This window comes from Heteronotia binoei, chromosome 10, assembly GCF_032191835.1.
Source record: "Heteronotia binoei isolate CCM8104 ecotype False Entrance Well chromosome 10, APGP_CSIRO_Hbin_v1, whole genome shotgun sequence".
Lineage (NCBI taxonomy): Eukaryota > Metazoa > Chordata > Lepidosauria > Squamata > Gekkonidae > Heteronotia > Heteronotia binoei.
The window spans coordinates 12,033,621-12,057,760 of NC_083232.1; the positions used below are offsets into that span (position 1 = coordinate 12,033,621).

Consider the following 24,140-nt stretch of genomic DNA (forward strand, 5'->3'; position numbering starts at 1 on the left):
AAAGACCTGAGTCTTTCTACTGGTGGGACGTGATCAATGACTTTCCTTTTCCTCTCTCCATCTCCCAGGGAATGGCCTTGGCCCGGAGCATCCGGGATGGCGAGAGAGGTGGGCGGGCTCAGATTGGCATCATCGACAACGAGAAGGACTCCCCTGACCTCATGCAGATCATGAAAGCGGCGCTGGGGGAGAGGCGAGGAGAGCTCAGGGATCCCACGCCAGATGAGAAAGCCGATGAGCTTCAGAAAGCCAATGTCCGGCTCTACCAGTAGGTCTCTCACCTGCAGGATTTGGGAGTTCAAGTCTCTTTAATGTGGAGGAACTTCTTACGGGATCAAAAAGATTCTAGCTATATAAGTGATGCCTTGGAAGGAACTGGGTGGTGGGGCCCCATGGTGTTGTGGTGACACGCTGACGTCATTTCTAGTAAAAATAGAGGTGGTGTCTTTAGATGCTCTAGGATTTTAAAAAAACACCACTCTATGGTTAAACCATAGAGTTTTTGTAAAATGCTAGAGTTTCCCTGTGTTACTTCTACTTAATTGGAAGCATGTCAGCGCAGCACCAGCATGCATTCCTCCCTCCAACACTTCCCACTGGCCCCTGAAACATTATCAGGCAAGAAGCCCTGATGCTCCAGGCCAGGAGTCCGTAGACAGAGCAGCGAGCATAGCCTGCATAGCAGTTAGGAAAAGAAGCAGGAAGAGAAGTTAGATGGAAGAAAGGAATTCTTAAGAGCAGTGTTCTAGGGAGGGAGGGAGGGAGGGAGGGAGGGAGGGAGGAAAGAAAGAAAGAAAGAAAGAAAGAAAGAAAGAAAGAAAGAAAGAAAGAAAGAAAGAAAGAAAGAAAGAAAGAAAGAAAGAAAGAAAGAAAGAAAGGAGGAGGGAGGGAAGGAAGGGAGGAGAGGAAGGAAGGAAAGAGGGAGGGAAGGAAGGAAGGGAGGGAGGGAGGGAGAGGGAAGGAGGGAGGAAGGAAGGAAGGAAAGGAGGGAGGAGGAAGGGAAGGAAGGAAGGAAGGAAGGAAAGAGGGAGGGAAGGGAAGAAGGAAGGAAGGAAGAAGGGAGGAGGGAGGGAAGGAAGGGAAGGAGGGAGGAAAGGAGGGAGGAGGGAGGGAAGGGAGGGAGGAGAGGAAGGAAGGGAGGAAGGAAGGAAGGAAGGAAGGAAAGAAGGGAGGGAGGGAGGGAGAGGGAAGGAGGGAGGAAGGAAGGAAAGGAGGGAGGAGGAAGGGAAGGAAGGAAGGAAAGAGGGAGGGAAGGGAGGAAGGAAGGAAGGAAGGAAGGAAGGAAGGAAGGAAGGAAGGAAGGAAGGAAGGAAGGAAGGAAGGAAGTTGCAGAGCAGACTAAGGCAGGAAGTGACCTATCTAGCCATGCTAGTTCCACTGCCTCCTCTGAAGCAGCTGTGTGCTCCTTACAAATAATATAGCTCAGTTCTGCACTTTCAGTGTGTTGCAAGCAGCTTGGAATTCTGACAAAGGGTGGCCAGGACCAACACAAAACGGCTGCCACAGGAGGCGGAGCCAACCACAAAATGGCTGCTGCAGGAGGACCACAAAATGTCAGGGAGTGACGTTATACAGAACGCTAGTAGCAGAATATGACATTTCAGGCAGAAGTGCTGCTTAATAGGATGCCTTTTAATCTGCGCAATCAATCAGAAGCCTGCCTGGGCAAAAGCCCCACTTAGCTCTCCCTCTTGGCAGGAAGCAGGAAAGGTAACTGTGGTTTGCTCATTTGTCTCTCTGTAGCGTTTATGAAAATGGCAAGGATTTGGTGGTTCAAGAAATTGCTACACGGCCTCTTACACAGGACCTCCTACGCCGTGAGGTGAGCTTCATAACACATAGATAACATTATGCCCTTTGTTTGGTGAGCCAGTTTGGTGTAGTGGTTAAGTGCACGGACTCTTATCTGGGAGAACCGGGTTTGATCCCCCACTCCTCCACTTGCAGCTGCTGGAACGGCCTTGAGTCAGCCATAGCTCTGGTAGGGATTGTCCTTGAAAGGGCAGCTGCTGTAAGAGCTCTCTCAGCCCCACCTACCTCACAGGGTGTCTGTTGTGGGGGGAGGGAAGGGGAAGGTAAAAGGAGATTGTGACCTGACCACTCTGAGTCTCTGAGATGCAGAGTATAGGGCGGGATATAAATCCAATATCTTCTTCTTTGTGGTACCTAGCAAGCATCAGTTTAGCTCCACACAGCTATGTCAGCTGAGCTGACACGTGTATGATATGCTCAAAGGGATGGGTTCCAATCCTCTGCAGCTTGTTTCTTCTTTCTCTCTTTGACAGGATTGTCACATTCTTGACCAGGGGGGCTATAAGATTTACGTCTGGCGAGGAAAAGAGTCCAGCCCAGAGGAAAAAAAGGCGGCCTTTAGCCGAGCCGTGGTGAGTTTGCCTGAGAATGCCACTGCTGTATCTTTGTTGCAGGTCAAACGCCGAAGTCTCCAAGGCGGCAAAAATGTGAAACTTAAATTCTTCTCCTGAAACTGACTCCCCTGCTTTCCCTCCCCCTCAAATCCCTTTTTATAGACGCGGTATGATTGATTGCACTGGGCGTATGCCTGAATTCAGTTAAAGAGGCATTAGATTTCATACAAAAACGAAAATGTAGGATGCAAAATTCTGGATGTAGTCAATACCAAACGTACACACATAGTACCAAATGTATGCTTGTGTTATAGCAGGGGTCCCCAACCCAAACCTTTTCTGGTGCCCCCGGAGATGTTTTCAGGAAGTGGGTGGGATCAGGTAGGGCTATTGCCCCACAAGTGTTCTTACTGACTATTGAAGATTTGATTGGCTGTGTGAAATATATATATATATATATATATATAGATAGATAGATAGATATAGATATAGATATAGATATAGATATAGATATAGATATAGATATAGATAGTCTGGGCAGCAGCTGCCACCACTGCACAAGGATCTGCATTGTGTGACTGAAGTTCAGCCGTGGCAACCATTTTGTGGCTGGCTCCTCCTTCTATGGCAGCCATTTTGTTGCAGCACCCACTGTGTCCTGTCAGAATTCCAAATGCGCCTGCAGGTCCAAAAAAGGTGGGGACGTCTGGGTTAACAGGAGCACAGAATTGGATCTACCAGAGCGTTTCTGTGGAAAGGAGGTTTTCCACTCATGCAGTGGGACTTTTTTTGCCTACGTCTCCTCCTCTGGGTTGGGAAATACATGGAGACTTGGGGGGCTGCGGAGCCTGAGGGGGCGGAGTTATCATGTCCCACCCCACACCCCTACAAACTGGAGAGCCAGTTCGGTGTAGTGGTTAAGTGTGCGGACTCTTATCTGGGAGAACCGGGTTTGATTCCCCACTCCTCCACTTGCACTTGCTGGAATGGCCTTGGGTCAGCCATAGCTCTGGCAGAGGTTGTCCTTGAAAGGGCAGCTGCTGTGAGAGCCCTCTCCAGCCCCACCCACCTCACAGGGTGTCTGTTGTGGGGGAGGAAGGGAAAGGAGATTGTGAGCCGCTCTGAGACTCTTCGGAGTGGAGGGCGGGATATAAATCCAATATCTTCATCTACCTCACAGGGTGTCTGTTGTGGGGGAGGAAGGTAGAGGAGATTGTGAGCCGCTCTGAGACTCTTCGGAGTGGAGGGCGGGATATAAATCCAATATCTTCATCTTCTTCTTCTTTTTAACAAGTAGGTAACATAGCAAAAATGCTGAAGGAGAGCAGCATTTTGAGGGGCATTTTGGATTGCAGTAGGTGGGACAGGGAGTTGAGAATCGAGCTCCACAGGTGGAAATCTTTCCATTAAAATCCATGTTTCTGGATTTTATGTTGTAAGTCGCCCTGAGCCCGCCTCGAATAAATAAATAAATAATAATAAATTAAAACACTCTGGTGGATCTAAATCGTACCATATGCTCAGCATAGTAGGCTCTGTATCACGTATGTGGGCACTCAATGAAATTAATGAGCAGTAGGTTACTTTAGAACTGATAAAATGAAGTAATTATTCGCCCGAGACATCATTAACACGTGGAATTCATTGCTGCTGAGAGTGGTGGTGGCTACAAGCACAGACAGCTTCAAGAGGAGACTGGATAAACACATGGAGCTGAGGTCCACCAGTGACTATTAGCCACAAAGTATAGATTAGGGCTGGCAATCCCCAGGTGGGGGCAGGGGATCCCCCGGTTTGGAGGCCCTTCCCCCGCTTCAGGGTCGTCAGAAAGCGGGGGGAGGGGAGGGAAATGTCTGCTGGGAACTCTGTTATTCCATATGGAGATTTATTCCCATAGAAAATCATGGAGAATTGATCTGCGGGTATCTGGAGCTCTGGGGGAGCTGGTTTTCTAGGTAGAGGCACCAAATTTTCAGTATAGCATCTAGTGCCTCTCCCCAAAATACCCCCCATGTTTCAAAAAGATTGGACCAGGGGGTCCAATTCTGTGAGTCCCAAAAGAAGGTGCCCCTATCCTTCATTATTTCCTATGGAAGGAAGGCATTGAAAAAGTGTGCCGTCCCTTTAAATGTGAGGGCCAGAACTCCCTTTGGAGTTCAATTATGCTTGTCACAGCCTTGATCTTGGCTGCACCCCTAATGTCTCCTGGCTCCACCTCCAAAGTCTCCTGGCTCCACCCCCAAAGTCCCCAGATATTTCTTGAATTGGACTTGGCAACCCTAGTATAGATGGAACATTCTGTCTGGGGCAATGTGCTTCTTCTTAGGTTCTGGCCCTGCTGGTGGACCTCCTGATGGCACCAAGTTTTTGAACACCGTGTGACCCAGAGCGTTAGACTCAATGGGCCATTGGCCTGATCCAAGATGGCTTCTCTTGTGTTTATATGTACAATGGCAGTCCTTGCAAGCCACAGCCGCTGCTCTGCACCTATGAAATTCCCTTTGCTAGAGTCATGAAATTCACCTATGAAATTCCCTTTTTCTAGGGCTTCATCCAAGCCAAAGGGTATGCTCCAACGACAAATGTAGAAGTTGTAAACGATGGAGCAGAATCGGCTATGTTCAAACAGCTCTTCAAAAAGTGGACCGAAAAAGAGGCGACTCAAGGACTTGGCAGGACACACGCTATTGGCAAGATCGGTGAGGCAGAAAAAAACAAAATTAGCTGGCTCAAGGCCAACTCATACTTTCTAGAACCTTCTTCATGTCAATGATGGAGCCATACGGACTGGGCTAACCATCTGAGTCTTCCCCAGGGCTTTTTTTCTGGAAGAGAGGTACCAGAACGCTCAATGAAGAGAAACACATGGGTGTCCCTTGTGAACTTTTGAACATTTTTTCAAGAATTTTCTTTCTGTGAAGAGGTTCTAGAACTCTGTTCCACCACAATCCCCCAGAAAAAGAGCACTGGGAAGGGCAGGATTTGGAGAGGGGAGGGACTTCAGGGAGATATAATGCATTGAGTCCCTGTGAAGAAAGGTTAAAATGCTTGGGGCTCTTTAGCTTGGAGAAACATCGACTGTGGGGTGACATGATAGAGGTTGACAAGATTATGCACGGAATAGAAAAGGTAGAGAAAGAAGTACTTTTCTCCCTTTCTCACAATACGAGAACTCGTGGACATTCAATGAAATTGCTGAGCAGTCAGGTTAGAACTGATAAAAGGAAGTACTTCTTCAACCAAAGAGTGGTTAACACCTGGAATTCGCTGCCACAAGAGGTGGTGGCTACAAGCATACCTCAGATTCAGTGGGAGCTCACAGGAGCACAGCTCCTGAACCTTTCTGAGAGTTCCACCTCCACCTTCTGAGAGTTCCACCTCCTTGGAGAGCCAGTTTGGTGTAGTGGTTAAGTGTGCGGACTCTTATCTGGGAGAGCTGGGTTTGATTCCCCACTCCTCCACTTGCACCTGCTGGCATGGCCTTGGGTCAGCCATAGCTTTGGCAGAGGTTGTCCTTGAAAGGGCAGCTGCTGTGAGAGCCCTCTCCAGCCCCAACCACCTCACAGGGTGTCTGTTGTGGGGGAGGAAGGGAAAAGAGATTGTGAGCCACTCTGAGACTCTTCAGAGTGGAGGGTGGGATATAAATCCAATATCTTCTTCTTCTTCTTCTTCTCCACTGAATAGTATTGCAGCTGCATAACAATCCCGAGATGAGCTCCACCACCTATTTTTCTACAAAACAACCCCTGGCTACAAGCATAGCCAGCTTCAAGAGGGGATTGGATAAACATATGGAGAAGAGGTCCATCAGTGGCTATTAGCCACAGCCTATTGTTGAAACTCTCAGTCTGGGGCAGTGATGCTCTGTATTCTTGGTGCTTGGGGGGGCACAGTGGGAGGGCTTCTAGCCCCACTGATGGACCTCCTGATGCACTTGGTTTTCTTGGCCACTGTGTGACACAGAGCGTTGGACTTGATGGGCCATTGGCCTGATCCAACATGGCTCCTCTTATGGTCTTATGGCCCCACTGATGGACCTCCTGATGGCACTTGGGTTTCTTGGCCACTGTGTGACACATAGCATTGGACTGGATGGGCCATTGGCCTGATCCAACGTGGCTCCTCTTATGTTCTTATGGCCCCACTGATGGACCTCCTGATGGCACTTGGGTTTCTTGGCCACTGTGTGACACAGAGTGTTGGACTGGATGGGCCATTGGCCTGATCCAACATGGCTCCTCTTATGTTCTTATGTCCAGTCTCCCAAGCAGCCATTTTCTTCAAGATTCAGTAGCCTGGGGATCGGTTGTAGTTCCGGGAGACCTGTCCGGAGGCTGTCGAACGTAACTGGAGCCCACATTCTTTGTGTGCCTGTCTTGCAGTGTATTTTACGTGGCTGAGGTGTATCTTTTGGTTCTTCTCACAGCCAAGGTGGATCAAGTGAAATTTGACTTCGCTCAGTTGCACGCCAGGCCAGAGCTGGCCGCCGAGCAGCGCATGGCGGACGATGCCTCGGGGAAGGTGGAGGTGAGCGAGTGCTTTTCAAAAGGCTCCCCTCAGCAATATATTTGCCCTCTCTGTCGAGTTGCCCAGCCCCCAAGTGGAGGCGGGGTCCCCCACTACCAGGCTCCACTTCCCCGCTGCCAATCAGCTTGCCAGAGGGAGGGAACTCACCCCCCCAAAAGAGGGAGATCCATCTGATGCACAGCGATGGGTCTGTGCCACTCTCCACATGACCTGGAAGTGATGTCGTCACATCCAGGACGCCAGGGCGACGTGCTAGTATTTGGGCAGAAAGTCTATGGTAGAAGCCAAATGCAGACATTTCGGCTGGGCCTCCCTGCTTCTCCCATCCCCTGATGGTGGCCAGGGAGACCTGGAAGCCCAACAGGGGTGTCGAACTCAATTGTTGTGAGGGCCGGATCTGACATAAATGAAACTTTGTTGGGCTGGGTCGTGTCGAGCCGGTCAGTGTGTGTCCCTTTTCGAGATTAGATAGTAGAGATATAAACTTTTAAACTTGTGCACAAACACAACTAAAGATTTTTTTTTTAAAACCCTTAAAACATGCTTAAAACGTTAGCACTCGTTGGTCTTAAAGGTGCTTTCTTTGTCTTTCTTCTATGGGATCTAGGGAACTGGGCAAAGGAAGCTCTGGCTCTTTCCCTCCCTCCCCAGGGGACCAGGAGGGGGAGGAGCCTCAGCCAATGGAGAAAATCGAGGCTTCGCTCTGTAGCTCCTGTGCGATTGAGCAAGCCTCGCAAAGCAAGTTGAGATGCAGAAGGAAGCAAGAGAGAGGGAGAAGGGAGCAGACAAGAGCCAGTTGCTTGGGGGCCAGATAGGAGCCTTCCAGGGGCCTGATTCGGCCACCAGACTGCACGTTTGACGCCCCTGCCCTAGGACATCCCCTCTTGCTTTTGGAAAATTTGGATTCCTTTTCCATGAGCTTAGCATTTCCTTCAGAGGGGTCCTCTCCACAGCTCTAGGGAGATGGTAGGGTACATCCAAGTATTCATAGTTTGTGGGCAGCAAAAAACCCAGTGTTGCCCCTGAAACCTGCACTCACACCAAAAAAAATCCCCCTGGTTTTTGTTTTTCAGGTGTGGCGAATAGAAGATCTCGAGATGGCCCCAGTAGAGCCCAGAACCTATGGGCAGTTCTATGGTGGAGACTGTTACCTTGTTTTGTATACCTACATGAAATCCAACAGACCCCATTACATCATCTACATGTGGCTTGTGAGTAAGAGCAAAACAGCAACGGATCCCGTTTCTGTATTTTCAGTGGCATTCTTTGAAGAATAGTTTAGTTTTAGTTTTAGTTTATTTGTAATTTATATCCCGCCCTTCCCACCAGGTGGCTCAGGGCGGCTTACAACATGTAAAATCTAACATAAGAATATAAAATTAAGCATAACAGTTTAAACATTTCACAGTTTACATAATTAAAATTCAAACATTTCACACAGTAATATAATTAAAACATTAAAACATATAGCAATCTTACAAAAACTACACTCAGTTTCAAGTGCCGGCTAGTTGTAAGCCAGCCGGAAGAGGACTGTCTTACAGGCCCTGCGGAATTGAGCCAGATCCCGCAGGGCCCTTACCTCTTCCGGCAGCTGGTTCCACTAGGAAGGGGCCATTACGGAGAAGGCCCTATCCCTTGTAGATTTCAATAGAATAGAAATGCCCCCCCAAAGGATATTAAAGTCTGTTTTCGAGATATTCTATTCTCTTAATTTTTTAAATTACTTCCCCAGTGAGTATACACTCACTGAGTTTCACAACTACTTTCCTCCAGCGGCCTCTTCTGTATGCCCAGGGTGTATGAGGCCTTCCTTCTTCTTTCACTCTAGGGCCGCCACGCCTCTGCGGACGAAATCACCGCTTGCGCTTTCAACGCTGTAGAGCTGGACCGGAAATATGGGGACGAGCCCGTGCAGGTTCGCGTGACGATGGGGAAGGAACCCCGCCATTTCCTTGCCATCTTCAAAGGAAATCTGATCGTTTATGAGGTAAATCCTCACAAGTCAGTGATGCGAAGGTAGCCTTTCTATTCAATTTCAAGATTCTGAATTTATTTATTTACCTTAAATTTCTATCCCGCCCACTCCGCAAGAAGACTCGGGGCAGCTCGCAGTCAGTTCAGACGTTTACATTTACAGTTTGAAAACCAATCAAATACAATTACAATTAAGACATGAAATTAAAAGATGTTTGCTCCTTGGGAGGACAGCTGTGGCGAACCTGGGCAGTATAATAAAAAGTAGAGCCATCATCCTGCAACAAAAGTCCATGTAGTCAAAGGGATGGTATTCCCAGTAGTAATGTATGGCTGTGAGAGCTGGACCATAAGGAAGGCCGAGTGCCAAAGAATAGATGCTTTTGAGCTGTGGTGCTGGAGAAGAATCTTGAGAGTCCCTTGGACTGCAAGAAGATCCAGTCAGTCAGTCCTAAGGGAAATCAACCCAAACTGTTCCCTGGAAGGTCAGATGCTGAAGCTCAAATACTTTGGTCACCCAATGAGAAGGGAGCACTCCCTGGAGAAGACCCTGATGCTGGGAAAGACAGAAGGCAAAAGAAGAAGGGGATGGCAAAAGAGGAGATGGCTGGACAGCTTTACTGATGTAACGAACACGAATTAGAGCAGACTTCGGAGGATGGTGGAAGACAGGAGCGCCTGGCGTGACTTTGTCCATGGGGTCGCAAAGAGTCGGACTCGACTGTGCGACTGAACAACAACAAAACAATTAAAACATTCTATGGTGGTGTTTTCAGTATAGGCGGGTTCTTTTTTCCTGATGGTGATCGTATAGTAATCATAGTTCTTTAGAGATGTAGGGTGGCAGTCCTCTCCTGGCTCAGATGTTAAAGGCCTGTCGGAACACTTCTGTTTTGCAGGCCCTGCAGAAAGTAGAGAGATCCCGCAGGGCCCTTATGGCCTCCGGGAGGGCATTCCGCATTTCTGGTGCTGCCACCGAGAAGGCCCTAACCCTTGTGGAGCATAATCTGGCCTCCTTTGCTCCAGGGATGGACAATAGATTTTGTGTCCCTGAACGCAGTGCTGTCTGGGGAACATACGGAGAAAGGCGGTCCCGTAGATAGGCAAGTCCCTGACCATAAAGGGCTTTAAAGGTCAATACCAACACCTTGGAACGGACTCAGAACACAACAGGTAGCCCGTGCAGTTCTTTCAGCACTGGCTGAACGTGCTCCCACCGAGGGAGCCCCATTAACAGCTGCGCCGCAGCGTTCTGCACCAGCTGTAGTTTATAATAATATAATAATAATAAAATTTTATTTATATCCCGCCCTCCCCGCCGAAGCAGGCTCAGGGCGGCTAACAACATTCATAAAATATACAATACAATAAATATACAAACTTTAAAATTAACATTATTTAAAACCAATCAATACCCAGATAACTTAACTTAATCTGACAGTAGCAATGGTGTTCCTGGTGTTATTTCTGTCAGTTTACATGATAGCGAGGGTCCTTGAACAGAACTATATTAACGGATCCCTTTGTTGAAACATCATGAATCAGCAGTCCGTGAACGCCAGCTTGAAAAGGGTGGTCTTGCAGGCCCTGCGGAACTGGTCAAGGCTCCGCAGGGCCCGCACCTCCTCCGGGAGCTGATTCCATAGGCATGGGGCCACGATGGAAAAGGCCCGTGCCCGAGTGTTCTGGAGTTTAGCCTCTTTTGGCCCAGGGATAGTCAGTTTGTGTTTCCCTGCTGACCTCAGTGCTCTCTGGGGCTCATATGGGGAAAGACGGTCCCTCAGGTAGGCCGGTCCTCGGCCATATAAGGCTTTAAAGGTAATAACCAGCACTTTGTAGCGAACCCGGTACATAATCGGCAGCCAGTGCCGTCCGCGTAGCCCCGGCTGTATATGCTCCCACTTCGGCTGTATATGCTCCCACTGACTTTTCAAATCAGGGTCAAGGGTAGTCCCACGTAGAGAGCATTACGGTGATCTATTCTCGAGGTGACCGTAGCGCGGATCACCATTGCGAAGTCGTCATCTTCCAGGAAGGGGGCCAACCGAAGATGGAAAAAGGCGGATCTGGTAGTGGCTGCTACCTGGGTCTCCATTGTAAGAGAGAACTCCAGGAGCACTCTCTAGCTCTTGACCTTAGGGGCCGCTATTAATGATGCCCTGTCAAGAGCCGGCAAAGGGATCTCCCCTCCCAGACCGCCCTGACTCAGATAGAGAACCTCCATCTTCGTCAGAATGCTCTACCTCCTAGCAGGGCTGGCCGTAGGCTGCCTGGCACCCTAGGCAAGGCTGACTTCTGCCCCCCACATGCACACACTGATAACGTCCCTGAGTCACAGGGGGGGGGGGTGTGCCCAATTTGGTGCCCCCAGAAGGCTGGCACCCTGGTTTACCTAGCGGCAGTCCTGCCTTCTAGAGTTGCCTGCTCCAGGTTGGGAAATACCTGGAGATTTTGGGGGTGGATCTGGGAGAGGGCAGGGATTTGGGGAGGGGGAGGGGCCTCACCGTTGTACAATGCCCTCGAGTCCCCCCCTTCCAAGCGGCCATTTTCTCCAAGGGATAAGCAATAAAACAAGGGGGAGGGACGGTGGCTCAGTGGTAGAGCATCTGCTTGGGAAGCAGAAGGTCCCAGGTTCAATCCCTGGCATCTCCAAAAAAGGGTCCAGGCAAATAGGTGTGAAAAACCTCAGCTTGAGACCCTGGAGAGCCGCTGCCAGTCTGAGAAGACAATACTGACTTTGATGGACCAAAGGTCTGATTCAGCATAAGGCAGCTTCATATATGTTCATATATGTTCAAGGCAACACAATATAAGCAAAGATGCAAAAAACCAAAACCGATTGTGTCCGAAAAACAAACGGCAGCTTACAAAAATTAATACATTATATTATAGAAAACATCCAGACTAAATACCACCATTCAGACATTAAGGAACAAAGAACGATCCCATATAAACGATATCAACGGATGACTCCGAAAAACGATCTTCATACAGTCTGTAAGGAGTGCTAAGACTCAAGTGTAAAGTTCAAACGGAGTCCTCCCATAGCTTCAGCTTCAAAGGAGAAATTCTTTCCTTCACGCAACCACCGGTTTGAATTGCGTTCCGCTGCCTTTACAGCTTCTTCATAAGCCAACTCTGAAAAGGTCCTCAGACCAATATCTCTCCCAGCGCATACAGGATAATCAAGGGAGCTGCTCTCTGCCACCTGAAGATCAGTTGTCATACGGGAGATCTCCAGGCCCCACCTGGAGGCTGGCAATCTTATATGAAGGTGGGGTTGGGGAGGGGAGGGACTTCAACAGGGTCCTAGAGTCCACCTTTCAAAGCAGTCATTTTCCCCAAGTGAATTGATCTCTGCCACCTGGAGATCAGCTGTAAATTTAGTGGGAGATCTCTAGGGCTGCCAAGTTCCCACCAGAACCGACAGTGACATTCTAGGTAACTGACTAATTAGTGGTGTTGAAAATTACCAGCGCACTGGTTCCAGGTTTAAATCTTTATCAGACCGCAGCTAGCCAGCCGCATAAGGAGAACTGTTGCCTTGTAAGAAATGATATACATACATAATGAATTGAACTGAGCCCTGACGAGCTGGAAGGGTTAACAGACCTGGAAGAGTTGCAAGCCAGTTCCTCAGATGAACAAGCAGCAGCTGGCCCATCAACCACTCTCCAGGCACCAGTGTCAGCTGTTGACGATCAATCTCCTCCAAGCTCTCCTCTGCCCATCCCAAGAGTTCGAAGCAAGCTCCGGAAAGAACTTTCAGAGCAAAGACATGAGGCATGCCGATGCTTCAGATCTCTCAGCCCTGAGTTCTAGCAGAGTCACTGCCACCCAGGGAGCAGGCTGATTGAGACTCCCATATAGCTCCCACCCAGGACCTGGTAACCTTGTGGAAGCAACAAGTCTATTCTCTGGCTTGCATCCACGCTCCTCCCTGATTCCTGATCCTGACCTGCTTGATTTCCTTGGCACCCTAACCTTTTGGCTTTTGGACATTGACTTCTAATTCCGGTTTGTGATTCTGCATTGGTGACTTGGTTCCTGCTTGACTTCCTGGACTTTGACCTTGGACTGGCTTTGGACTCCTGCCTGCCTGCCTGCACCCTGAGAACGTGACACTGCGGTTCCAGAAAAATTAGCTTTTGTCGGACGAAGAGACTCGCCGTCGAAACACGTGTATTTTTTACCGGAAACGTGTTACATTTTGCATTTTCTGGATAAGACACTCTGGCACTGCGGTAATTAATTGCATGCAGCTTATTATTCTCGTGTCAGCGGACCTTGTATTTACACGTCTGTATGAAAGTTTGTACAGTTCACACAGCCATTGTTCGCACGTCCGCAAAGAAGTTAACTATATACAGTTTTACCTCATGATTGTGAGTGATACTTACGCCATAAAGCCTATGATATTTCTGAAGCACAGTAATTAGTGGTATAACTTAATTCTTCAAACACGGTTTTCTCTTAGTCTTCCACCTTCCGTGTTTTCTTTTATTAAGATGCCACCGGGGCAGGGGATACCTTGGTTTGTTGGGCCCCAATCCACCAACAAGCAGGAGACTGCCGCGGGGATCCCCACTACCTCACCCCTGTCGTCATGAGATCAGTTGTAATTCTGGGAGATCTCCAGGCCCCGTCTGGATGTTGGCTACCATCAGGGCTTTTTTTGATCAGGAATGCACCGGAACATAGTTCCGGCTGACTTGGTGTCGGAGGGTGTGGCCTAACGTGCAAATGAATCCCCACTGGGTTTTTTCTACCGAAAAGCCCTGTGTGAAAGTGGTGACATCAGGGGGTGTGGCCTAAGATGCAAATAAGTTCCTGCTGAGCCTTTTGTACCAAAAAAAGCCCCGGCTGCCATGTTTGTCATCCAGCTTCATGAATCCTTTTGCTTTTCCAGGGAGGCACAAGCCGGGCCCAGAAGAGCGAACCAGAGCCTGCCGTCCGTCTCTTCCAAGTCAGAGGTTCGGGGGAATTCAACACTAAAACCATCGAAGTCCCCGCCCGGGCCTCCTCGCTCAACTCCAATGACGTCTTCCTTCTCAAGACCAACCAAGTCTGCTACTTGTGGTGTGGAAAGGTAACAACAACCAATGTTCAAAGCACACACGCTCAAGACGTCTGTCCTCCCTCCGGAGATGCCAGACAGGAATATGGTGATATCATTTACAGAAATTTATTTTAAACAGGGGTCATTTCGTGGGGAAAGAGCTGCTAGAGCTCATTAGCATGGCTCATTTGAATAACATATTTGCATATGCCACACACCCATGACATCCCCGGAAGGTGTACTAAATTATATCAGTTCAGCATTGATCTTAAAATGCTTCTTGAATTATAATTGTCCTCAGGGCTTTTTTTGTAGTAAGAACTCCTTTGCATGTTGGGCCACACACCCCTGATGTAGCCAATCCTCCAAGAGCTTACAGGGCTTTTAGTACAGGGCCTACTGTAAGCTCCAGGAGGATTGGCTATATCAGGGGGTGTGGCCTAATATGCAAAAGAGTTCCTGCTACAGAAAAAGCCTTGATTGTCCTAATAAAATCTTACTCTGGGAGGGCTTCCAGTCCTGGCCCCACTGATGGACCTCCTGATGGCACCTGGGTTTTTTTGGCCACTGTGTGAAACAGAGTGTTGGACTGGATGGGCCATTGGCCTGATCCAACATGGCTTCTCTTTTGTTCTTATGTGACAGAGTGTTGGACTGGATGGGCCATTGGCCTGATCCAACATGGCTTCTCTTATGTTCTTATGTGACACAGAGTGTTGGACTGGATGGGCCATTGGCCTGATCCAACACGGCTTCTCTTATGTTCTTATGTGACACAGAGTGTTAGACTGGATGGGCCATTGGCCTGATCCAACACGGCTTCTCTTATGTTCTTATGTGACACAGAGTGTTGGACAGGATGGGCCATTGGCCTGATCCAACGTAGCTTCTCTTATGCTCTTATGTGACACAGAGTGTTGGACTGGATGGGTCATTGGCCTGATCCAACACGGCTTCTCTTATGTTCTTCTGTGACACAGAGCGTTGGACTGGATGGGCCATTGGCCTGATCCAATGTGGCTTCTCTTATGTTCTTATGTGACACAGAGTGTTGGACTGGATGGGCCATTGGCCTGATCCAACGTGGCTTCTCTTATGTTCTTATGTGACACAGAGTGTTGGACTGGATGGGCCATTGGCCTGATCCAACATGGCTTCTCTTATGTTCTTATGTGACACAGAGTGTTGGACTGGATGGGCCTTTGGCCTGATCCAACATGGCTTCTCTTATGTTCTTATGTGACACCGAGTGTTGGACTGGATGGGCCATTGGCCTAATCCAATGTGGCTTCTCTTATGTTCTTATGTGACACAGAGTGTTGGACTGGATGGGCCATTGGCCTGATCCAACACGGCTTCTCTTATGTTCTTATGTGACACAGAGTGTTAGACTGGATGGGCCATTGGCCTGATCCAACACGGCTTCTCTTATGTTCTTATGTGACACAGAGTGTTGGACTGGATGGGCCTTTGGCCTGATCCAACGTGGCTTCTCTTATGTTCTTATGTGACACCGAGTGTTGGACTGGATGGGCCATTGGCCTGATCCAACGTGGCTTCTCTTATGTTCTTATGTGACACAGAGTGTTGGACTGGATGGGCCATTGGCCTGATCCAACGTGGCTTCTCTTATGTTCTTATGTGACACAGAGTGTTGGACTGGATGGGCCATTGGCCTGATCCAACACGGCTTCTCTTATGTTCTTATGTGACACAGAGTGTTGGACTGGATGGGCCATTGGTCTGATCCAACATGGCTTCTCTTATGTTCTTATGTGACACAGACTGGATGGGCCATTGGCCTGATCCAACACGGCTTCTCTTATGTTCTTATGTGACACAGAGTGTTGGACTGGATGGGTCATTGGCCTGATCCAACACGGCTTCTCGTATGTTCTTCTGTGACACAGAGTGTTGGACTGGATGGGCTATTGGCCTGATCCAACATGGCTTCTCTTATGTTCTTATGTGACACAGAGTGTTGGACTGGATGGGCCATTGGCCTGATCCAACACGGCTTCTCTTATGTTCTTATGTGACACAGAGTGTTGGACTGGATGGGCCACTGGCCTGATCCAACACGGCTTCTCTTATGTTCTTCTGTGACACAGAGTGTTGGACTGGATGGGCCATTGGCCTGATCCAACGTGGCTTCTCTTATGTTCTTCTGTGACACAGAGTGTTGGACTGGATGGGCCATTGCCCTGATCTAACACGGCTTCTCTTATGTTCTTCTGTGACACAGAGTGTTGGACTGGATGGGCCATTGGGCTGATCCAACATGGCTTCTCTTATGTTCTTCTGTGACACAGAGTGTTGGACTGGATGGGCCATTGGCCTGATCCAACACAGCTTCTCTTATGTTCTTATGTACTCCCATCAGACTTTTAAAACTACTTTCTTCTACATGGCCTGATGAAGATTTCCATCTGTTTGCTTTATATGTTTTGGTTATTTTCCCATTTTTTTGGATGGGGAAAAATATTAGAAAGTTTGTCAAATCTTTAGGGTTCAGCAAAATGAGCACAATAAAATTTAGAGGTTCCGGAGCTCTACTCCTGTGAGCTCCTGCCCGAAACGAGACCTGATTAAAATAAAAAAATACAAGATTTTGCAGGTAGTTACTTTTGTTTAAAGCAAAACCCCGAAGATTTCATACGGACTTGTGACGGTTTCGTGTTGTGCCTCCCCAGGGTTGTAGCGGGGACGAGCGAGAGATGGCCAAGACTGTAGCCGACATTGTCTCCAAACGGGACAAGCAGACCATTCTGGAGGGTCAGGAGCCAGTGGATTTCTGGTTGGCTCTTGGAGGCAAAGCCCCCTACGCCAGCGACAAGAGGTGAGATTGGAGGGCGTCAGAAGGGGGGAGGGGCTGCGGCTCGGCGGTAGAGCATCTGCTCAGCATGCAGAACTTCCCAGGTTCAATCCCCAGTGTCTCCGGTTAAAAGATCAGGTAGCTGGTGATATGGGAGACCTCAGCTTGATGGCCCTGGAGAACCATTGCCAGTTTCAGTATGCAGGGCTTTCTTTGTAGCAGGAGCTCTTTTGCATATTAGGCCACGCACCCCTGATGGAGCCAATCCTCCCGGAGCTTCCAGTAGGCCCTGTAAGAAGAGCCCTGTAAGCGCTTGGAGGATTGGCTACATCGGGGAGCTGTGGCCTAATATGCAGCAGAGTTCTTCCTACAAAAAAAGCCCTGAGTCTAAGGCAGCATCCTGTGGTCAAAGGTTTTTGTTACTTATGCATACAGATTCGTTGTTACAGTTTGAAAATCCCCTAGGGGCAGGGGTGGAATTCTAGCAGGAGCTCCTTTGCATATTAGGCCACGCACCCCTGATGTAGCCGATCCTCCAAGAACTTACAAGGCTCTTTTTTGCCTAGGGGTATTCTAGTTTGTTTTTCTTAATTCCACGATTGGTTCTCTGAGAACCAATCGTGGAATTAAGAAAAACAAACTGAGTGAGCTGTCGCCTTAGCAAGGGTTTCAAATAAGAATACAGGCGGGCGGTGGAAGTGGCAAATGAAACATGAATCAAACCTGGGACTCGTGTAGCCGCACCTGTTGAATAGAGGACTGCTACCTCTGCATCTGCATAGCAAGGTATACCGGCGCCTTCCAGAAAACGGGACCTCAGGACAGCAGGAAGATATACCCTAGGAATATAGGACTATGCATGGACTTAAATGGAACCAATCAAATCGTTCATGAATTTTGAATTTGCTCTGAGTTATATGAATTTTGTTTTGTAATACGCGTGAGTTCCAATGAAATGCATAAGTGAAAAATAAGAAAGGGTATAAGAAATTATTTATGTGTATAAGTATTCACAGTGTTTCTTCCATATTTTTATCCACCTGGGGATTGGCAAACCTATGCAGGGGGCCGGACTAGAAGACCCTTCCAACTCTATTACCGTTTTCGCACACAGTTTACCTTGCAGTCACAATCCTGTTCCCTCCGCAGCGTCTGCTCGGATTTCCCACCATCTGCGCCGAAGTTACAGGAAGTGCCGCAGCTTTTGTGTAGCAAACGTAAACCGCTAAAACCCAGTTTACGTTTGCTACGCAAAAGCCGCGGCACTTCCTGTAACTCCGGCGCAGATGGTGGGAAATCCGAGCAGACGCTGCGGAGGGAAGAGGATTGTGACTGCGAGGTAAGCTGTGTGCGAAAACGGTATATGATTCTGTTTTGTGGTTTAAAAAAAATGCTCTGGAAACCTTTGAACATCTTGTCTTGTTTGATCTTGAAGAAGCACAAACCAGACTCTTTCTTTAAAAAAATCTGCTGTAAACATATTATCTAGAATTGCAGGCAATTGCAAAACCAAAGCAGCTTATTTTCCTTTCTCGTTTTCTGCAGCGACGTTACCCAATTTTTGTGACAGTATCGATCGGTTTGGAGAGTTCGGTTTTCTTGTATAATTTCTCTGTGCTTCTTTTTTCCCAAAAGGGGAATGACAAATTTTGATCCAAACGTTGCCATTAAAATTGACACCTGGCATTAAAATTGGCATCTGCTGTATATAATGGTTCAAAATAATAAGAAAGACAGAAAAGTGAGAAATTTTCCAGAGGGGAAAAATAGGTGGAACAGAGAACGCTTTTCTCAGCCATGCGTGAAAATTAAGAGACAAAAAAAAAACAAAAACGTTCGTATCTCTTTCGTTTTCCCAGTACCCTTTGGAAGTCTGACCCCTTGTGGCTAGATTCAGTATAAAAAAGGTAAAGGTAAAGGTAGTCCCCTGTGCAAGCACCAGTAGTTTCCAACTCTGGGGTGATGTCGCTTTCACAACGTTTTCACGGCAGATTTTTTACGGGGTGGTTTGCCATCGCCTTCCCCAGTCATCTATGCTTTCCCCCCAGCAAGCTGGGTAATCATTTTACCGACCTCAGAAGGATGGAAGGCTAAGTCAACCTCAGGCTGGCTACCTGAAAACCCAGCTTCTGCAGGGGATCGAACTCAGGTCGTGAGCAGAGCTTAGGACTGCAGTACTGCAGCTTTACCACTCTGCACCATGGGGTTCTTCCCAAGGTAAAGGTAGTCCCCTGTGCAAGCACCGGTCATTTTCGACTCTGGGGTGACGTTGCTTTCACGACGTTTCCACGGCAGACTTTTTATGGGGTGGTTTGCCATTGCCTTCCCCAGTCCTCTACGCTTTTCCCCCAGCAAGCTGGGGTCTCATTTGACCGACCTCGGAAGGATGGAAGTCTGAGTCGACCTGGAGACGGCTACCTGAACCAGCTTCCGCTGGGATCGAACTCAGGTCGTGAGCAGAGGGCTCCGACTGCAGTACTGCAGCTTTACCGCTCTGTGCCACGGGGCTCTTAGATGCAGTATAGACTGCAGAATATAATTCTCCCCCCTTTCTTCCTATCCAGGTTCCAGGACCCGGCCACCCATTACCAGCCTCGCTTGTTTGAGTGCTCCAATCAGACAGGGAGGTTCATAATGACAGAGATTGTGGATTTCTGCCAGGATGACTTGGACGAAGATGATGTCATGCTGTTAGACACCTGGGAAGAGGTAAGCAGAGCAGGCCCTTTGCCAAGGAGTTCTCTGGGCCCCCTCTTTGGTTAGGCACGGAGTGTCCTTTCTTTTATACCACCCCAGGTTTAACCAGATTGCTAAAGAGAAACAGGGACTGTGAAACAGCAACTGTTCCCACTCCCCGGTTGGAGGGAATTGTTCCTGCTTTCACACAGCTGTTTTCCTCCATCTTGGCTTCTGAAGCAGAGCAGCCATCTTTAGGAGTAGTGGTCCCCAATCTTTTTGGCACCAGGTTTGGTTTTGTGGAAGACAATTTTTCCATAGGCTGAGCCGAGGGGTGGGGGGGCATGATGGTTTTGAAAGGATTGGACCTGAGGGTCCAATTCTGTGATTTCCCCCAAAGAAGGTGCGCCTATCCTTCATTATTTCTAATGGAAGGATTTAAAAGATGTGTGGTCCCTTTAAATGTGCTGGCCAGAACTCCCTTTGGAGTTCAATGATGCTTGTCACAACCTTGCTCCTGGCTCCACCCCCAAAGTCTCCTGGCTCCACCCCCAAAGTCCCCAGATATTTCTTGAATCGGACCCGGCAACCCTATAGAATCCCCTCCAATGGTTGTATGAAATTAAATGTGAGAATGAGAGCAAGAAGAAATCCTTTCTTAAAAAAGGGGAATGTGGCTGAGGCAGTGATGTGGATCAGGACTGTTGCATGCAGGGAAAGGATTAAAGTGCCTCCTTCTTTTCCTCTGCCTCCCCACGCCTGCATCTGAATTCACCCGTCCCAAATCTCTCTGGACATCAGAGTTCTGAAGTCGTTTCCATGATGGGCAGCAAAAAAGGGACACTGCCACCTTGTGGTGAAGCTGGTCCATTTTTTATTGCCTTCCCTTGCTCCCAGTAAACCATCACGGTATCTCCTTTCTCCCCAATCCCCCCGTTTCCTTTTAGCTTTTCCTTTGGATCGGCAAGGCTGCCAACGACTATGAAAAGAAGGAGTCTGTTTCTTCGGCCAAGGAGTACCTGAAGACCCACCCGGCAGGAAGAGATGTAGCGACTCCCGTCATCATGGTCAAACAAGGCCATGAGCCGCTCAACTTCACAGGCTGGTTCGCTGCCTGGGATCCGTACAAGTGCAGCGTGAGTTACTGCGATGCTTGTCTCTACTTGGAGGGCGGCCTCGATTCAGCGGTGAAGCTCCTGCTTTTAATGCATTAGTCCCCTGCCGTCTCTAGTCAAAGGGTTCTCTCTAAGAGAACCACTTTGGTGTAGCGGTTAAGTGTGCGGACTCTTATCTGGGAGAACCGGGTTCGATTCCCCACTCCTCCACTTGCACCTGCTGGAATGGCCTTGGGTCAGCCATAGCTCTCGCAGGAGTTGTCCTTGAAAGGGCAGCTGCTGTGAGAGCCCTCTCAGCCCCACCCACCTCACAGGGTGTCTGTTGTGGGGGGGGAGGTAAAGGAGATTGTGAGCCGCTCTGAGACTCTTCGGAGTGGAGGGCAGGATATAAATCCAATATCTTCTTCTACCTCACAGGGTGTCTGTTGTGGGTGAGGAAGGTAAAGGAGATTGTGAGCCGCTCTGAGACTCTTCGGAGTGGAGAGCGGGATATAAATCCAATATCTTCATCTACCTCACAGGGTGTCTGTTGTGGGGGAGGAAGGTAAAGGAGATTGTGAGCCACTCTGAGACTCTTCAGAGTGGAGGGCGGGATATAAATCCAATATCTTCATCTACCTCACAGGGTGTCTGTTGTGGGGGAGGAAGGTAAAGGAGATTGTGAGCCCCTCTGAGACTCTTCGGAGTGGAGGGCGGGATATAAATCCAATATCTTCCTCTTCTTCTAAGTTGAGTTAGTGTGAGCTATCTCACAGTTTTTTAGTCTCTGGCCATGTAGTTTTTTTATCTTAGCTCAGGGCAAATGGTCCCAGAGCAAATGCCAGTAGTTCAAAAGACTCCACAGCTTAGAGGGAGTATTGCCAGGGCTTTTTTTTCTGGCAGGAACTCCTTTGCATATTAGGCCACACCCCCTTGATGTAGCCAATCCTCCAAGAGTTTACAGGGCTCTTAGTACAGGGCCTACTGTAAGCTCCAGGAGGATTGTCTACATCAGGGGTGTGTGGCCTAATATGCAAAGGAGCTCCTGCTAGAATTCCACCCCTGAGGCCACACCTCCCTGATGTAGCCAATCATCCTAGAGCTTTCAGGGCTCTTTGTACAGGGCCTACTGTCAGCTGCAGGAGGATTGGCTACATCAGGGGGGTGCGGCCTAATATGCAAAGAAAAAAGCCCTGAGTATTGCTTGCATCCCATCCCATAATTTGCAAACTTCACCTGTTTGTCAGGTGTTAGAACTACACGGTGATTTTGAGAATGAGGGGGCATAAGTCCGGGATCAAAATTCACATCACTCGAAAACCACTGGAAGAACATTTTACTCTCCTAGGACATTCTATTGCTAATGAGAGAGAGACAGACAGAGAGAGTCAGACAGCCAACTTATGGCAATCCTGTAGAGTTTTCAAGGCCAGAAACGAACAGAGGCGGTTGCCATTTGCTGAAATTCTCTGCCTTAAGAAGGGGTGGCTGCAAGCACAGACAGCTTCAAGAGGGGACTCAACAATATGGAGCAGGGGTCTATCAGTGGCTCTTAGCCACAAGGTATATCGATGGAACACTGTCTGAGGCAGCGATGCTCCGTCTTCTTGGTGCTTGAGGGGCAACAGTGGGAGGACTTCTGGAGTTCTGGACCTCCTGATTTCACCTGGTTTTTGGCCACTGTGTGACACAGAGTGTTGGACTGGATGGGCCATTGGCCTGATCCAACAGGGCTTCTCTTATGTTCTTATGTGACACAGAGTGTTGGACTGGATGGGCCATTGGCCTGATCCAACATGGAGAGCCAGTTTGGTGTAATGGTTAAGTGTGCGGACTCTTATCTGGGCGAACCGGGTTTGATTCCCCACTCCTCCACTTGCACCTGCTAGCATGGCCTTGGGTCCGCCATAGCTCTGGCAGAGGTTGTCCTTGAAAGGGCAGCTGCTGTGAGAGCCCTCTCCAGCCCCACCCACCTCACAGGGTGTCTGTTGTGGGGGAGGAAGGTAAAGGAGATTGTGAGCCGCTCTGAGACTCTTCGGAGTGGAGGGCGGGATAGAAATCCAATATCTTCTTCTTCTTCTTCTCTTATGTTCTTATGTGACACAGAGTGTTGGACTGGATGGGCCTTTGGCCTGATCCAACATGGCTTCTCTTATGTTCTTATGTGACACAGAGTGTTGGACTGGATGGGCCACTGGCCTGATCCAACATGGCTTCTCTTATGTTCTTATGTGACACAGAGTGTTGGACTGGATGGGCCTTTGGCCTGATCCACCATGGCTTCTCTTATGTTCTTATGTGACACAGAGTGCTGGGCTGGATGGGCCACTGGCCTGATCCAACATGGCTTCTCTTATGTTCTTATGTGACACAGAGTGCTGGGCTGGATGGGCCATTGGCCTGATCCAGCATGGCTTCTCTTATGTTCTTATGTGACACAGAGTGTTGGACTGGATGGGCCACTGGCCTGTTCCAACATGGCTTCTCTTATGTTCTTATGTGACACAGAGTGTTGGACTGGATGGGCCACTGGCCTGATCCAACAGGGCTTCTCTTATGTTCTTCTGTGACACAGAGTGTTGGACTGGATGGGCCACTGGCCTGATCCAACAGGGCTTCTCTTATGTTCTTATGTGACACAGAGTGTTGGACTGGATGGGCCACTGGCCTGATCCAAAAGGGCTTCTCTTATGTGACACAGAGTGTTGGACTGGATGGGCCATTGGCCTGATCCAAGATGGCTTCTCTTATGTTCTTATGTGACACAGAGTGTTGGACTGGATGGGCCATTGGCCTGATCCAACATGGCTTCTCTTATGTTCTTCTGTGACACAGAGTGTTGGACTGGATGGGCCACTGGCCTGATCCAACAGGGCTTCTCTTATGTTCTTCTGTGACACAGAGTGTTGGACGATGGGCCACTGGGCTGATCCAACAGGGCTTCTCTTATGTTCTTCTGTGACAGAGAGTGTTGGACTGGATGGGCCATTGGCCTGATCCAACATGGCTTCTCTTATGTTCTTATGTGACACAGAGTGTTGGACTGGATGGGCCATTGGCCTGATCCAAGATGGCTTCTCTTATGTTCTTATGTGACACAGAGTGTTGGACTGGAGGGGCCATTGGCCTGATCCAACATGGCTTCTCTTATGTTCTTATGTGACATAGAGTGTTGGACTGGATGGGCCATTGGCCTGATCCAAGATGGCTTCTCTTATGTTCTTATGTGACACAGAGTGTTGGACTGAATGGGCCATTGGCCTGATCCAAAATGGCTTCTCTTATGTGCTTATGTTCTCTATCTTCTTGGTGCTTGGGGGCAAGAGCGGGAGGGCTTCTGGATGGCCCCTGGGCTTTGGCCACTATGCGACACAATGTGGAACTGGGTGGGCCATTGGCATGATCCAACACGGCTTCTCTTATGTCCCCTCTCTTCTTGGTGCTTGGCAGCCAGCAGTGGGAAGGCTTCTGGAGGTCTGGCCCTCATGGTGGACCTCCTGCTGGCATCTGGCTTTTGGCCCCTGTGCGACACAGAGTGTTGGACTGGATGGGCCATTCCTTCCTTCCATTCTTGCAGCTCTCAAACATCTGATGTTTATTCTGTGTAGCTCTTGTGTTTGGCCACT

The 24,140-nt window shown here is 48.8% G+C and overlaps 1 protein-coding gene across 1 annotated transcript in view; it reads left to right on the forward strand.

The window, feature by feature from the left end:
• The window catches only part of VILL (villin like), a 42,329-nt gene that overhangs the window by 13,187 nt on the left and 5,002 nt on the right, over positions 1-24,140 (forward strand). Inside the window, exons 5-15 of the mRNA XM_060248073.1 lie at positions 69-268; positions 1,744-1,822; positions 2,286-2,384; positions 4,912-5,065; positions 6,793-6,893; positions 7,967-8,104; positions 8,725-8,883; positions 13,780-13,959; positions 16,623-16,768; positions 19,309-19,453; positions 20,368-20,556. Coding sequence (XP_060104056.1) covers positions 69-268; positions 1,744-1,822; positions 2,286-2,384; positions 4,912-5,065; positions 6,793-6,893; positions 7,967-8,104; positions 8,725-8,883; positions 13,780-13,959; positions 16,623-16,768; positions 19,309-19,453; positions 20,368-20,556 — 1,590 coding nt within the window. The remainder of the gene's footprint in view (positions 1-68; positions 269-1,743; positions 1,823-2,285; positions 2,385-4,911; positions 5,066-6,792; positions 6,894-7,966; positions 8,105-8,724; positions 8,884-13,779; positions 13,960-16,622; positions 16,769-19,308; positions 19,454-20,367; positions 20,557-24,140) is intronic.